At 33.0% G+C, this 13,237-nt stretch overlaps 1 protein-coding gene across 1 annotated transcript in view; it reads right to left on the bottom strand.

The window, feature by feature from the left end:
- Nucleotides 1-9,553, bottom strand: part of LOC106683711 (1-acyl-sn-glycerol-3-phosphate acyltransferase beta) — a 48,177-nt gene extending 38,624 nt beyond the window's left edge. The window contains exons 1-2 of the mRNA XM_014425357.2: nt 9,497-9,553; nt 8,034-8,220 (exon numbers count right to left, since the gene is read on the bottom strand). Of these exons, the coding sequence (XP_014280843.1) occupies nt 8,034-8,218 (185 nt within the window). The 5' untranslated portion in view covers nt 8,219-8,220; nt 9,497-9,553. The remainder of the gene's footprint in view (nt 1-8,033; nt 8,221-9,496) is intronic.
- Nucleotides 9,554-13,237: the final 3,684 nt, after the last annotated feature.

Raw genomic sequence — 13,237 nt, forward strand, 5'->3', positions numbered from 1 at the left:
ATGTATTTAGGCAGCATAGATAAATAAAATATTTCTCTCTCACTAGTAGGGGTATTCATGAGCTTTAGTTTAACATGTTAAAGCGTTTTAAATGGAAAAACTCATGTTAAATACAGAAATATTTCCTTCTTTTACCATGTTAAAACGATATAACATATAACATGGTTGAGAGTCTGTTACTAGGTCTGTTAAATGGAGAATGACGTCACGCAACAGACCAGCTGAGCTTGTCACCATAGGAAGATAGTCAGGGTGGTGATCAATAAAAATATAAAAAAAATTTCAAAATATTTTGCTTAATTTTTTTTATCTCATTTAAGTGTTTGTATCTTTTTTAGTCCTGATAAATCCCTTTCACGTGAGACGAAAAGTTAGCTCACGTTAGGGTTACATGTTTAATGTAACATGTTAAATAGAGAAATATTTCCTTCTTTCACTATGTTAAAGGGTATAACATATAACATGGTTGAGGGTCTGTTAATAGGTCGGCTAAATGGAGAATGACGTCACGCAACAGACCAGCTGAGCTCGTCGCCATTTTTTTTGTTTTTAAGTTAGGTTGCCTGCTCGTAGTTTGTTTTTGATTGTGTTAGTATTGTTTCGGATGTTTTAAAAACTATTAAAGCAATGGCTGACAATAATAATAATGTAATGACAGTTCTCAATTAGTTCATCTTGATTCACTTCCTCACAAGGCACTCACTCAGTGGCCAAACTTCCACACAACTTGTACTTTTCACTTACTTTAGGCATGTTTTAATATACTACTGTTATCAAAACTTGGAAGTAAACAATAACATGAAGTTTTGGAAGGAAGGTTGTAAAACAAGTTGTTCACGCGCTTCCGGGATGAGGTAAAGCAATTTTAACTCCATTAGAAATGAGCAAACATCCGGAAAATGAAATCAAGTTTAAATGGAAATATTTGTAGAATGAAAGCCCAAGGAGTAAACTAAAAATTACTAAAAAGGACGTCAAGCCCTGGAGTACCTCCAACTGCAAATGCTGTAGAGAAGAGCTTGTACTGATCAGGCTGAAAATAGGTCACACGAGGCTCACTCTCTGCTATCTTATTTCAAAATAAACGCCTCCGGACTGCAAGTATTGCAACAATAAGCCATATTTTCCAACAATGCCCATATTTCACCACACCTCAATAGCTTAGGATCAAACCCAGATATTTCAAAAACCCTCGGAGACGATGATAAAACAAAAGAATTAGTGTTTCAATTTTTAAAATCAAAACATTTACTGACAAAAATATATCATTGAACGGAAAAGAAAAACAAATGAATAAATAATAATAATAAATAAATAATCAAATTCTTCGTCTTCTTTTACTGGCACATGAAGCTGCCCTTGGCCTGCTCAATGGCCGCCAACCATCTTTATCTTCTGTAATGGTAACTGGGATCCTCAGTTGTCGCAGATCCCACCTCACAGCATCCTTCCATCGGCCCTTCGGCCTACCACGTTGCCGCACACCATCCGGAACGTAACGGTACAGTTTATGAGCCAAGCCATTTAAGCCTCTGTATCCTTATGTACGAGGAGATGCTACATTCCTTATATTGTCCAAAAAGTTCACCATTTTTCCTTCTTCACCAATTACCATTCTCGCATACGGGCCCTAATATTCTCCTCAGAATTACCCTTTCAAACCTGTCTAGCAGGTTAATACTTGTATTCCTCAGGGTCCAAGTTTCTCCACCGTATGCGACGACTGTACAGGATGAACTTGGTGGTACGGCTAACCTTTTGCTTTTAACTTCTTCTTCTTCAGCCTGGTTCTCATTGATAATAGACCCAAGGTAAGAAAAACTTCTTATCACTTCGAAATTATAGGGGCCCATTGTGAATACTGATCCTTTCTGATTTATTCCTGCTCTATTTGTGATTACTTCTTGAGCGATATTAAACAGGAGAGGAGCTATTGGGTCACCGGAAATCTATGTATAGCATCCAAGATGTCTGCTGATATTCCTTCATCTTCTCGAAGATTTGATCACAAGTAGAACTATTGGGCCAGAACCCACCTTGATAGTCAATATGGAAAAACTTTTACATGCAGTATTAAGCAAACTAATCCCTCGATAGTTGCTGCAAATCGTTGAATCTCCTTTCGTCTTGTACATAGGCACTATTACACTATCATTCTACTCCTTGGTTATGGTTTCCTCTTCCCATATCTGAGCTATCAGGTCCTGTAGTTCCCTGGTGACTTCGTGATGCCCTGCTTTAAACTTTCGTAGGCAGCGGTCAAAGATTCTCAAAATCGGGGCGCGGTTAGCCTGACAGGCACACGATACATAAAAATTCGTAAAGTCCCTAAATCGCCTTATTTAATTAAACCAAAAATTACCGAGCATCTTGAGGATGTAGACAATTAGGGAAAAATATAAAATAAATTAAAAACATTTTTTATTATTAATTTAGATACAGAAACCAAAAAAAGTCAAAATGCGGAATTCGCATATCATGGTTATGAATATAAATGAAATTAGGACCTTTTATTCTCGAAACAAAATTCAATAAGGGGTCAGACATGAAGTTGAAATGTGTGGGGACAGAAATAAGTCGGAGTCATAGTCCATCAAAGCCGATGAAGGATCGCAAGAACAGACTAAAAAGCATGTTGCATAGAGTGGTTTCGCATGAGAGGCACATTCCTTGGTTGCATTTGACATAGGAGTAGTTCGTGAGCCGATGTATTCCTGTTTCCATCATGCAATCACAACATCTGGACCGCTTTTGGAAGTGGGGAGGAGTTGATTTTGGACGATTCCTCAGGCGGGAGGGATCTTAAGACGAATTTTCAAGGAGGTGTGAAGGCAGTTTTCATGTGACAATTCTTTGGAGAAAACTCTTCTTGGAATTCATTCCAATTGATTCCCGAGGTGTATAACCAAAAAATTGATCCCTCCCAGGTTCAACATAGTATAGAAAACAGTCATTGGCGATCGATGTATATTTCACGGCACGCTTTATGTGGCACATATTTGGTTAGCAATGTCTCCTCCAGATTTGTGAGCATTATAATGCGTTATGACCTCAGGTTTTTTTTTTTCTCCAGTACTTTTATCAATGGCTTTGGTTCCGAGCACAAAAGAAACCAGGAGTACTCAATTATGCTTGCATGTGACGTAGGTTGCCAACACTTTTTCGTCGTTGAAACCAAACAGGCCGGAATATTGTGGTCTCCCTATAGAATATCCCTATCAAAGAAATACTTAAATAACGATAGAAGAATTCATAAAAAAATCAAGAGGGGCGATGAACCTGAAGACACACCAGAAAGGCGCGGTGAGCCTGATAGGCACACGATCCCCATTCATAAACGGTATTGGTACCTGACGAAAATGACTCTTAACACAGGTATCGGAAAACAGTGAAGTGCTTGAATTTACTATCTAAAGTGAAAAATATTTACCTTAGTTTTGTAACGTAATCGGGCGCGGTGAGCCTGTCAGATCAAAACACGCGTGACGCCCTTTCTTGACGGCAGGAGATGAACTGACTGGGCGGGTTGGAACCACCCCACAAAGTTAGGAAACTACTGGGAGGTAGGGGTCACACTCGGCGCCGACAGCAGAAAACCGAACCCTGTGCCTGTTAGATCAGCCGCGCCCGATGCAGCGTTGAACAATTCTACTGGGAGCCCATCATTACCGGGTGATTTATTATTTTTAAGTTTAGACAAGATGTCTTCGATGTCCTCTACATCGGGTGGAATGGCTTCCAAATCTTCATCATTAATACCCACTGGTGATTGTACACGGTCTTCCAGACAATTCTCTGCTTCTCTCGAATTCAATAAGCTCTTGAAATATTGCCGCCACCTTTCTTGCACTTCCTCCGCTAGCACTAGTATGTTGCCATGGTCGTCTTTGATTAGGATATGAATAATCAAATTAAAAAATAAATAAAATTAAACAAATATAAGCAAAGTTAAATAAGGTATACAATGTTGATGATTAAAGAAGTTTAACGTCACTAAACAAAAACAAACTAACGTTCAATGAAGTCTTAGATTCGGTCGGGTTTAAAAGAAAGCGATTCCCTTTCACCTGTCTCATTTAAAATAGTTCTACAATATGTATAAGAGAAAGGTATTGCGAAGAACATGGGGTGGTGTTTCTGAGAATGGGATTTGGATAGTTTTTTTTTTTAAATATATTTTCTTAACTTAGTCCATGAGCGTCATGTCAGTATGCGAACTAGGAAAAGAAGAGAATTTCACAATGTTTAATTACTTAATGGTTCAATATACATTTAAAATTACTATTTTCTTCATTTTAAGCGAGGAAGTTATTATACTAAATTTTGCAATATGATTAATTATAAAATAATAATTTATGTATGGAAGTAGTAAATGAGCTATAATCCACCGCTGAGCTTTAGAAAATTAGTTGACCCAGAATCCTGTAAAAACCATTGCCATAGTTATCGTTTCAAAACCCTTCCTTATTATCTATCCATTATCATACTTCGATATATATATACATAGTCATATATTATGATATATCGATACTACCCATTAAGTATTAAACAGCAAAAAACTTAGGAATCACATTCGTTAACACCATATTTTCTAATTACTTTCTGAATAATTTGTAAATAGTATTTAGTTAGTATTAACGTTTAATTTAGTTACATTTAATTTTATTTATATCATTTTAATTAGAATTTAGTTATTTGATTTAAAAAATATATGTTTATATTATTATTATTATTCTATGGGCAACAGACCATGGAGGCCTAAGTCCTCGCGCGATTCCTAATATTTCCCAATATTAGGATGTAATATTCCCAGTATTAGGAATGGAATATAGCGTATAGCGTAGTATAAGGAATATTAGGAATATCACGCGAGTTAAGGAACCGGTATTATAAATTTAAACAATTGCCCCTTGCCCAACTATAGGTTCAGTCACTTTAGACGTATGGTTCCATATGTTCACATTTCCTTACAATTTTATAGAAAAGAAACACAATAAAAACAACTAGGTTCCCAGAAGGCTCTTGAGACCCTTCTAACAGCCCTTTCAAGCCCTTAGTATCCTATATCAATAGCAAGGGCTGAGGCAGGTACATGCTGTCATCTCACAATGGACTTGCATCAGTCTTACTATTTTATGTTTAACAAATGAAAGTTAGTTTCCAATTTCTTGGAAGCCTCACATCCTGCTTCTAGTCACCCCTTTTCCCTCTCCCAGATATTTACTTCTAAATTTCATAAGCTCTCTAGGCCCCCCCTAGTCTCCTAAAATTATCCGATTGGTCAAAACCCCTTCTCCTATTTCACTATTCTTCCTACCCCCTCTTCTCAAGTGTTCATATATATTTCCTAGACTAGATAGCTAAGTTAGAAGTAAGAAGAAGAGAGACACGCTGTAACAGTAACAGTAACATGTAGTTCTTGTAAATATGTTATAATAAAGTCTTTTTAGTCTTCACTGATTTTTGTGTTATGTAACTCGCGTTTCTTAACGTGTTTTTTTTCGCAGGGTGGGTTCGACACTCCCACGGCTATTTTTTGTGAGTGCCATCCATTGGCTACGAGCCCCACAAATGCCCGAGGGGATGTTGTCAGGGAGTTTTGCAAGATTTTGTGCTTGAAAAAAGCCCGAGTGAGACCGGGATTCGATCCGACAACCTATGGATTGGTAGACTGGCACGTTACCACGCTGCTACCGCTGCTTATATGTTTATATTAGTGTGTTATAATTATGTAAAAGAGACAGTTGCTAAGGGTTGATAACCCTCGCTAAGGCGTTACCTAGCAACAGGCCGACCATCTTAGTTTTTAAATCAGTTGGAGCTAATTCATGGCCATGATAGTTTCTAACCAGCCCTATCTGCGTTTATGATGTAATAGTTGGGAGATTTTGAGTGTGTTAATCGACATTACAGTCCGGAACCAGACTTTTTCTGTGCTTTGACTGGAATATGAGTTGTTATAAATTAATCGGTTCGTATAATTCAATACAACACCCAGACCCTGTCTGTCCTCAATAAGTGCCAGTCTGGCCATCTTGGCTTTTGTTCATTTCAACTGTTGATGAGCCAGTACAAATGTGGGCCCATCAACTTTGGACCAGTTTGGGAGTTGCAGTTTATAGCTACACATCGTGACAGCAAACTATCTTCCTCTGACCTTAGGGACTGTCGACCAACATTTATTGATTTTGTAAATTTTTTTTCTTTTTGTTTTCATAATTTATTTAGCTAATTTTATTGTATTTTTTCCATGTCCTCTTTTATAAATATATTCTACAAAAAATGAATTTAAAATCTTAGGTCCAATCTTCTACTAACCTACTAACTTCACAGTAAATCTAGTGTAGTGCATCATACAGAATTCATACACTTACCATCCTAAGATGGAAAAAATTTCAAATGATTAATTTTTATTTTTCTGTTGCTATAAAGATTCTTATTTTAATGTTTCTTGAGGTACATACATCGATATTCAACTGTGTTCCAGCTAAAAATACAGCAATAAAATCTGTGTACATAAAATTGGAACCGGGAATTTTGAAAAAAAATTACACACATGCCAACAAACAGACTATTTGTTATTTGGACTCAGGGGACCTCAAAATGTGTATTTACATCGATAACTCAGATTTCAAATTTTGCACATTTCTTCCCCTAACTATATATTCCATATATAGGTAAGTGAAGGTAATAGATTAATACTGTTCAGTTATATTGAATGTGAGATTTATATCAAATTCCTAATAGCAGATTAATTTTAAATTTACATGAATATCTGACAATGATTTATGATTTCACAGAGTGAATTTTTTACAATTAGTCTATTGTGAATAATTATTGTTATGACTAATAATAGGTGATTTTTGAATTATAAATGTAATATTTTACTAATAAATGGAATATAGTCCGGGTGCAGTAAAAAAAAAAAACTGAAATAGTAATAACTATTTTTATTTGAGCCAACATTTCGCCTCATGTTGCTGGTCTTCATCAGGGCTAAAAAAGATACAAGCATTTAACACAAGTAAAAAAGTAAATGGAAAATTACAAGGGTACTTTTTACTTGTGTTAAGTGTTTGTATCTTTTTTAGCCCTGACGAAGACCTTCAACATGAGGCAAAACATTGGCTCAAATAAAAACAGTTATTACTATTTGAGTTTTTTTTTCACCGTACCCAGACCATATTCCATTTATTAATAATACACACAGTCAATCAGCGATCTTTCAGTAATATTTTACGAATGTTTTCCCCTTTTTCTCAATTATATTTATAAATAGTGTTACTATAATTTTAGGAATGTGAATTTCAATGATATATCATTATATTTTTATGGAGATGCTTATAATATTTTTATCATAAGCATGCTATATAGGCTTTTATAAACAATTTGAGTAGTTATGAACACAAAACATCATGCAAGTTAGATTACATTAATTACATCAATCTTGGGCCCTCAAAATTAGAGATATAGCTTTTGATTTTTTAAAAACTTAAATAAATTTTCCACTGCAGTTTCGGTTTCCCCTAGAGAGATATTCAGCCTAATCCCAATGCTTAAGAGCCTCACTATGAAACACGACAGAGGTCCTGCAGGATGTACTCCACTGTCAGAAATACCTTGCAGGTCCTGCAGGATGTATTCCACTGTCAGAAATACTTTGCAGGTCCTGCAGGATGTACTCCACTGTCAGAGGAACCTTGCAGGCCCTGTAGGATGTACTCCACCAACAGAGGTACCTTACAGGTCCTGCAGATCAGTGGGTTGAGTCAGTGGCTACAGTTTACTGCGTAATTATTGTTTTTCACAGTATATCCATGGTTTTTTTACTTCACGATAATGTAGTCACTAGTTATATTAATTTCAAGATTTTGAAAATATTGTTAGAAAATGTGCCTGATTGTATAACTCTTGTTTAAATGGAACTTAAATTTTTCATATTGTGAACTAACATAATTAAGGATGTAAGTTATGCAAATTAATCAACTTAACTTGGTTACGTATAACAAATAAAATTAATCTTACTGACTCACTTTAAATTGAGAATGTTCCTTGGCCGTAGAATACCCAATGGTAATAATGCCATGCCGATCAGACTCAGAACTATTCCAAAGCAAACGGAACAAGAGTAGTATCGTAATTTTTTGTTTGGTAAAAGTGGTAAAAAGAACACAATAATAACAGCTATTGCAATAGTTACTTCATTGAGGATCGCCATTTCTGAAAGGAATTTAAAAGAATATTCAATAATAAATAATCAGTTCTATTGTTATATTAAAAAATTTTAAATATCAGAAAATTAAAATTATTTTTACTCTTAGGAAAGACTGAATACCTAGACCTGATATACTTTGCAGCTTCATTTTAAAGCAGATATACTTCTAAGAAATATATATTAAGATTTAAATTTATTTCTTAAACATAAAATTTTTAAAGTTACATTTTAACAGCAAAATAACATTTTAATTTATTGTTTTTTGAATTCTTAAGTATTTTTATTTTATTTGTTAATTACTTGAAGAAAAATTATTTTATTAAACCAGATAAATAGGCTCTATGTAATGTATATAATTAATTAATCTTCAAGAAATGAACTAGTTGCATTTTAAATGTAAATCATTTAGGTGCTCTTGAAGTTGTTAGACATCAACAGTGAAAATAATATAAATTTTAAATTGCTTTAAAGATTTATTTTAACTATCAAATTGTTTATTATAAAACATTCTTATGTTCAGAAGACTTTTATTGTGAATTTTTTCTAAAAGTGCAACAGAAACTTTTGGCCCAAACTTTTTTTATTTTCCACTGGGTCATATTTTTCCCCATTTTTTTTATTTCTCCATTTTATTTTTATTTCCCCACTGGGTCATAGTTTCTGGAAGTTAAAATAACACACATGCATATTTTTTTTTTCACCATTAAGTACAGTATTTATAAAATAACCCGCAACACAATGAGTGGATCTGTCAGGCCCAGATATAATTACTTTTCTACTTTTTATGTCAAATCATTTGTTTGATATAATGAATTTAATATTGTATTTATTTATTTATATGAAAATGGATTATAAAATATAAACAAAATAAATTGTTTTAGAACACTAATATGTAAGACAAAGAAATTTTGCCATGTACCTCTCCGATTAACAATGAGAATTAACTGTTAGGAAATATTTTATTTTATTATTTTCATTTTGAATTTTAATGTATTTATATTTTTATCTAACTTTATATTTTATTTTATTTTAATAAATACAAAATATTTTAACCATGTCAGTAAAAAGAAAACAGAAAAAGGAATAGGTTGTAAAATGTTCTTAAACGACAGTCGTCATCTTGGTTTAATGAGAAGGTTTACCAGCAACAAATTTTTTGTTTCAACACCCCAAAATTTCATATAATGTGAACGTACACCAATTTTATCATGATGTGATTTAATAGTTTGAAATATCAAGCTAAAAATGGAAAACTAATAAAATGAATTAATCATAAAATACCCAAAATGGAGAAAATTCACACTAGCTTCTGTATGATAGAGTAAACTGAAACTAAAAGAAATTCAGTCCATGATATCAAAAATTCACTTGTATAATTTCATCAAACAATTGAATTAGCAATAATTTTTTATTACTTCTTGCAATATCTGCAATTATAAATGAAAATTAATAGTATATTAGAAATGTTAATATATGCAGTAAAAAAATTGCATATTCAGGAAGAAAATTTGCATACTAAAATGTTCTTACCAAAAGATTTTTTTTTGTTAAATTAAATTTGCTATTTAATTATTTCTGCTACAATATTAAACAAAATAAATTAAGTACTAAATCCCATATTTGTTTATATATTATATTTTTATAAAGTCTTTATTTAAATACCATAACCATAGTAATAAAAGCCAGTAAGATTGTTGTTTCTGAATATGTTAAGTAATATACATTGTAAGATTCGTGTTACTTTTTGTTTCTGGATATGTTGAGTTTAAATTTAGTTAAAAATATAAATGTTTACTAAGCACTGTGACAACTACAACATTACATTAATTTATCTAAAAATACATGTATTTAGTGACTATGCGTATTCAGTTGAAATAAAATGTGAATTTAGAGTTTGTAAATGAGGAGAAGATGGTTGGGGGTGCGGTCAATGAAAAACACAAATAAGTACGATTAACTTATTTTAATGTGCCAACGTTTTGGCTAGAGTTTCTAGCCTTCTTCAGGGCTAAAAACAAAACAAGATAACAACCACAGTAAGTATAAAAAAATATAAAAAGAAAGTATAAACAGAATAATTTTACACATACAATGAATAATTTTACAAAATAGAATTAATAAAATGAAGTGATGAGAGAAGCGGGAAATAAAATGTATACATAGGTAATACCCCCAACCACCTTCTCCTCATTTATCATCCACGGTCAACTATCTCTCATAATTAATTAGAGTTTGTACCTTTTTCATTCCGTGATCAGTGTATAACAATGTGTAAATCTCCGAAATAAGGTGTAAATAGTTTACTGTAGATAATAACAGGAGAAGCTAGTCGGGGTATGTGTATATACACAAATAAACAAAAATTATTTATTTGTGCCGATGTTTCGACCTGAATTTCAGGCATATAACAATAAATTAGGTAGATATTGGTAAATTGATACTAAATAGAAGATAAAATATAATATTGTAAAGGTACAAATTATACAAACTAAATGATAACAAAAAAAAAATTAAAAAGCCAGTGTTCAAGTAAATGTAGAAATAAACATAATGAAAGGTGCAGAAGAAAATTTAAATCATGAATAATAGAATAAACATAATAAAAAATGTAATTGATGTCTAAAAATAATAAAAACAATTTTTTAAAACATAATGAAATGAAAGAAAATAATATATATGATATGATGGACAAGAAAAAAAATGGGATATATGTTACAATAGATAAAAGCCATAAAGTAATATAGATAAGTAGAAATAATTAAGCAAAAGAAATATAGTGTCCAGTTCTCTTCTAAACTTCGAAGTGTGTGAATCGCGATTTGTTTCTTCAATCTCGGATAACAATTGTGCGATTGTTCTGTGTAAATTCAGTTCCTAGAAGAGAGAGAAGCTACCGGCAGATAAACCAAAACAATGTTTTATTGATTTCTATTTTTTATTTTTATCTAAATTACTTAATATTGACAAACCCTATAATTATACAGATTATATATTATTATAAAGATATTGAAATTTTATTTTATGTTTTTTTTTTTTTTCAAATATCTATATAATTTCGGTGTGTTTATTCTTTCTCATCTATTAATTAAAATTAATTTCAAACTTTGAATTGAATGGAACTGACCCAAACAGTTCTAATTCAAAACATAGGAACAGAGACAGAATGGAGCCTTTTCCCAATAATATTAGACTATCTTATACTTCAAATAGTGAAATAATCCCCAGCTACATAATTACAAGAAGGAAAGATGAAAATAGTTTTTAAAATATATTCCCTTTCATTATTAATAAATTCATTACTAACACAATTGGCGGTAAAGCCAATAATATTTGGAATCTAAGAGATGGGAATATATTAGTTGAAACTTCTAACACAAGCCAGTCTGAATCATTATTGGTGATGAAGAATTTTGCAGGTCAGTTTGAAGTATAAAGTAGCCCTCATCACTCCCTGAACTATTCTGAAGGCATGCTCAAGTGTTTTGACCTACAGTTTGCCACAATAGAGGAAATAAAAGATGTCGTTACAGATGTCTTTAGAATTAAAATAAAGATAAATCGAGATGAAAAATACACTCACACACACATATATATTATCTTTTGCAACATCCAAGCCTCCCGAAACAATTAAATTGGATTTTTGACTGTCAAGGTCAATCATTACATTCCCAACCCTTACAGCTGTTATAATTGTTTGTGATTTTCACTTCCAATAAAATAATGTAAAAAAGCCTCAGTGTTCAGGCCTGTGATACAGAAAACTCAATCTACGAAAAGCCACCTAGTTGCATTAATTGTTCTGGAAAGCATATTGCCCTGGACCGTAATTGCTCTATTTTTAAATTACAAAATGAAATCAAGACAATCCAAACCATTAATAAGTTCTCAATAATTGAAGCAAAAAACATCCCAAGGGAACAGATTCTGAATATATTTTTAAAATCTTAAGCAAAAGCTAAAAAATATTTTGAAAAAAAAAAGATATAGGAATCCAGGTGAACTTCACTCTTTTCATTGCCCCTATTATAAAACCAAGACATCAAGTAGGAATTTTGTTCATACACTTGAGTTCAAAATCAACCACCCCACACTTCCTCTCATTTATCCTCTCCCTAAAACATCTTTTAAGGCCTCAATCCCTCCACCACTTTCACCCCTCATTCATATCCACCTCCTCAATATCCTCAATTTAATTATGTAATAAAATTAAATAATTAAAACTTGTAGTCAGATGTGTTAATTATCTAATGTTTCCATATCAACCAAGTAAATACTGCGAAACCATAGTGACCAAAGACACAACACTCAGGATAGTTAAATTTTTTTAATATAAAAATGAAACATTACAACAAATATTACATTGACTGTTTTCTAATACATCAAAATGTTATTTTAAATGGCTTTATTGGGTTCAGCACATCTTTATATATACACATGATCAGCTGATCTCCTCAGTCAGCTGACATCGAAGTACCAGCTGACTGTAACTCCCCCCGCCAGTTTACGAACAATTTTGATATCTCCCATCCTGTCTGTGACCTTTAGATTTTCTTGCGCCACCCTTTTGGTTTTTTCCTTTTCGATTCTTCCGCGTGCTTTTTCCCATAACTTTTTTCGAGCAATGTAATTATTCAGTATTTCATCCCCATCAGCTGTCGTGCTCTGTTCAAGGTCTGAAATGGCCTTCCTCAAGTCCTGGGCGGTTGCTGTGCGAACTTTTACCCACTCAAGTATTGTAGCGAGGGCTCCCGCTAGAGACTCTTCTGGTAGTGGGGCATGCTCCGGGGGTGGAGGTATCACCTGGAGGTATTACCATGGGAGGTAAGTTCTGGATCCTATTTTGATTCAAAGCTTCCAGGTTAAAAACCGCTTGTCTAACGATCCCGTTGCCATTAGTAGCCATTATTTACAAAAAAATTGAATGAGAATGAAAATTGAAGATGATAAAACCACAACAAAAATTCTTCTTAAAAGATAAAAAATTAATCCGGTATCTAAAGCTCCCGGGTTTCGGCACCAGTT

Source organism: Halyomorpha halys, unplaced genomic scaffold, assembly GCF_000696795.3.
Source record: "Halyomorpha halys isolate HHAL.00 unplaced genomic scaffold, Hhal_1.1 Scaffold506.1, whole genome shotgun sequence".
In the NCBI taxonomy this organism is placed as follows: Eukaryota; Metazoa; Arthropoda; class Insecta; order Hemiptera; family Pentatomidae; genus Halyomorpha; species Halyomorpha halys.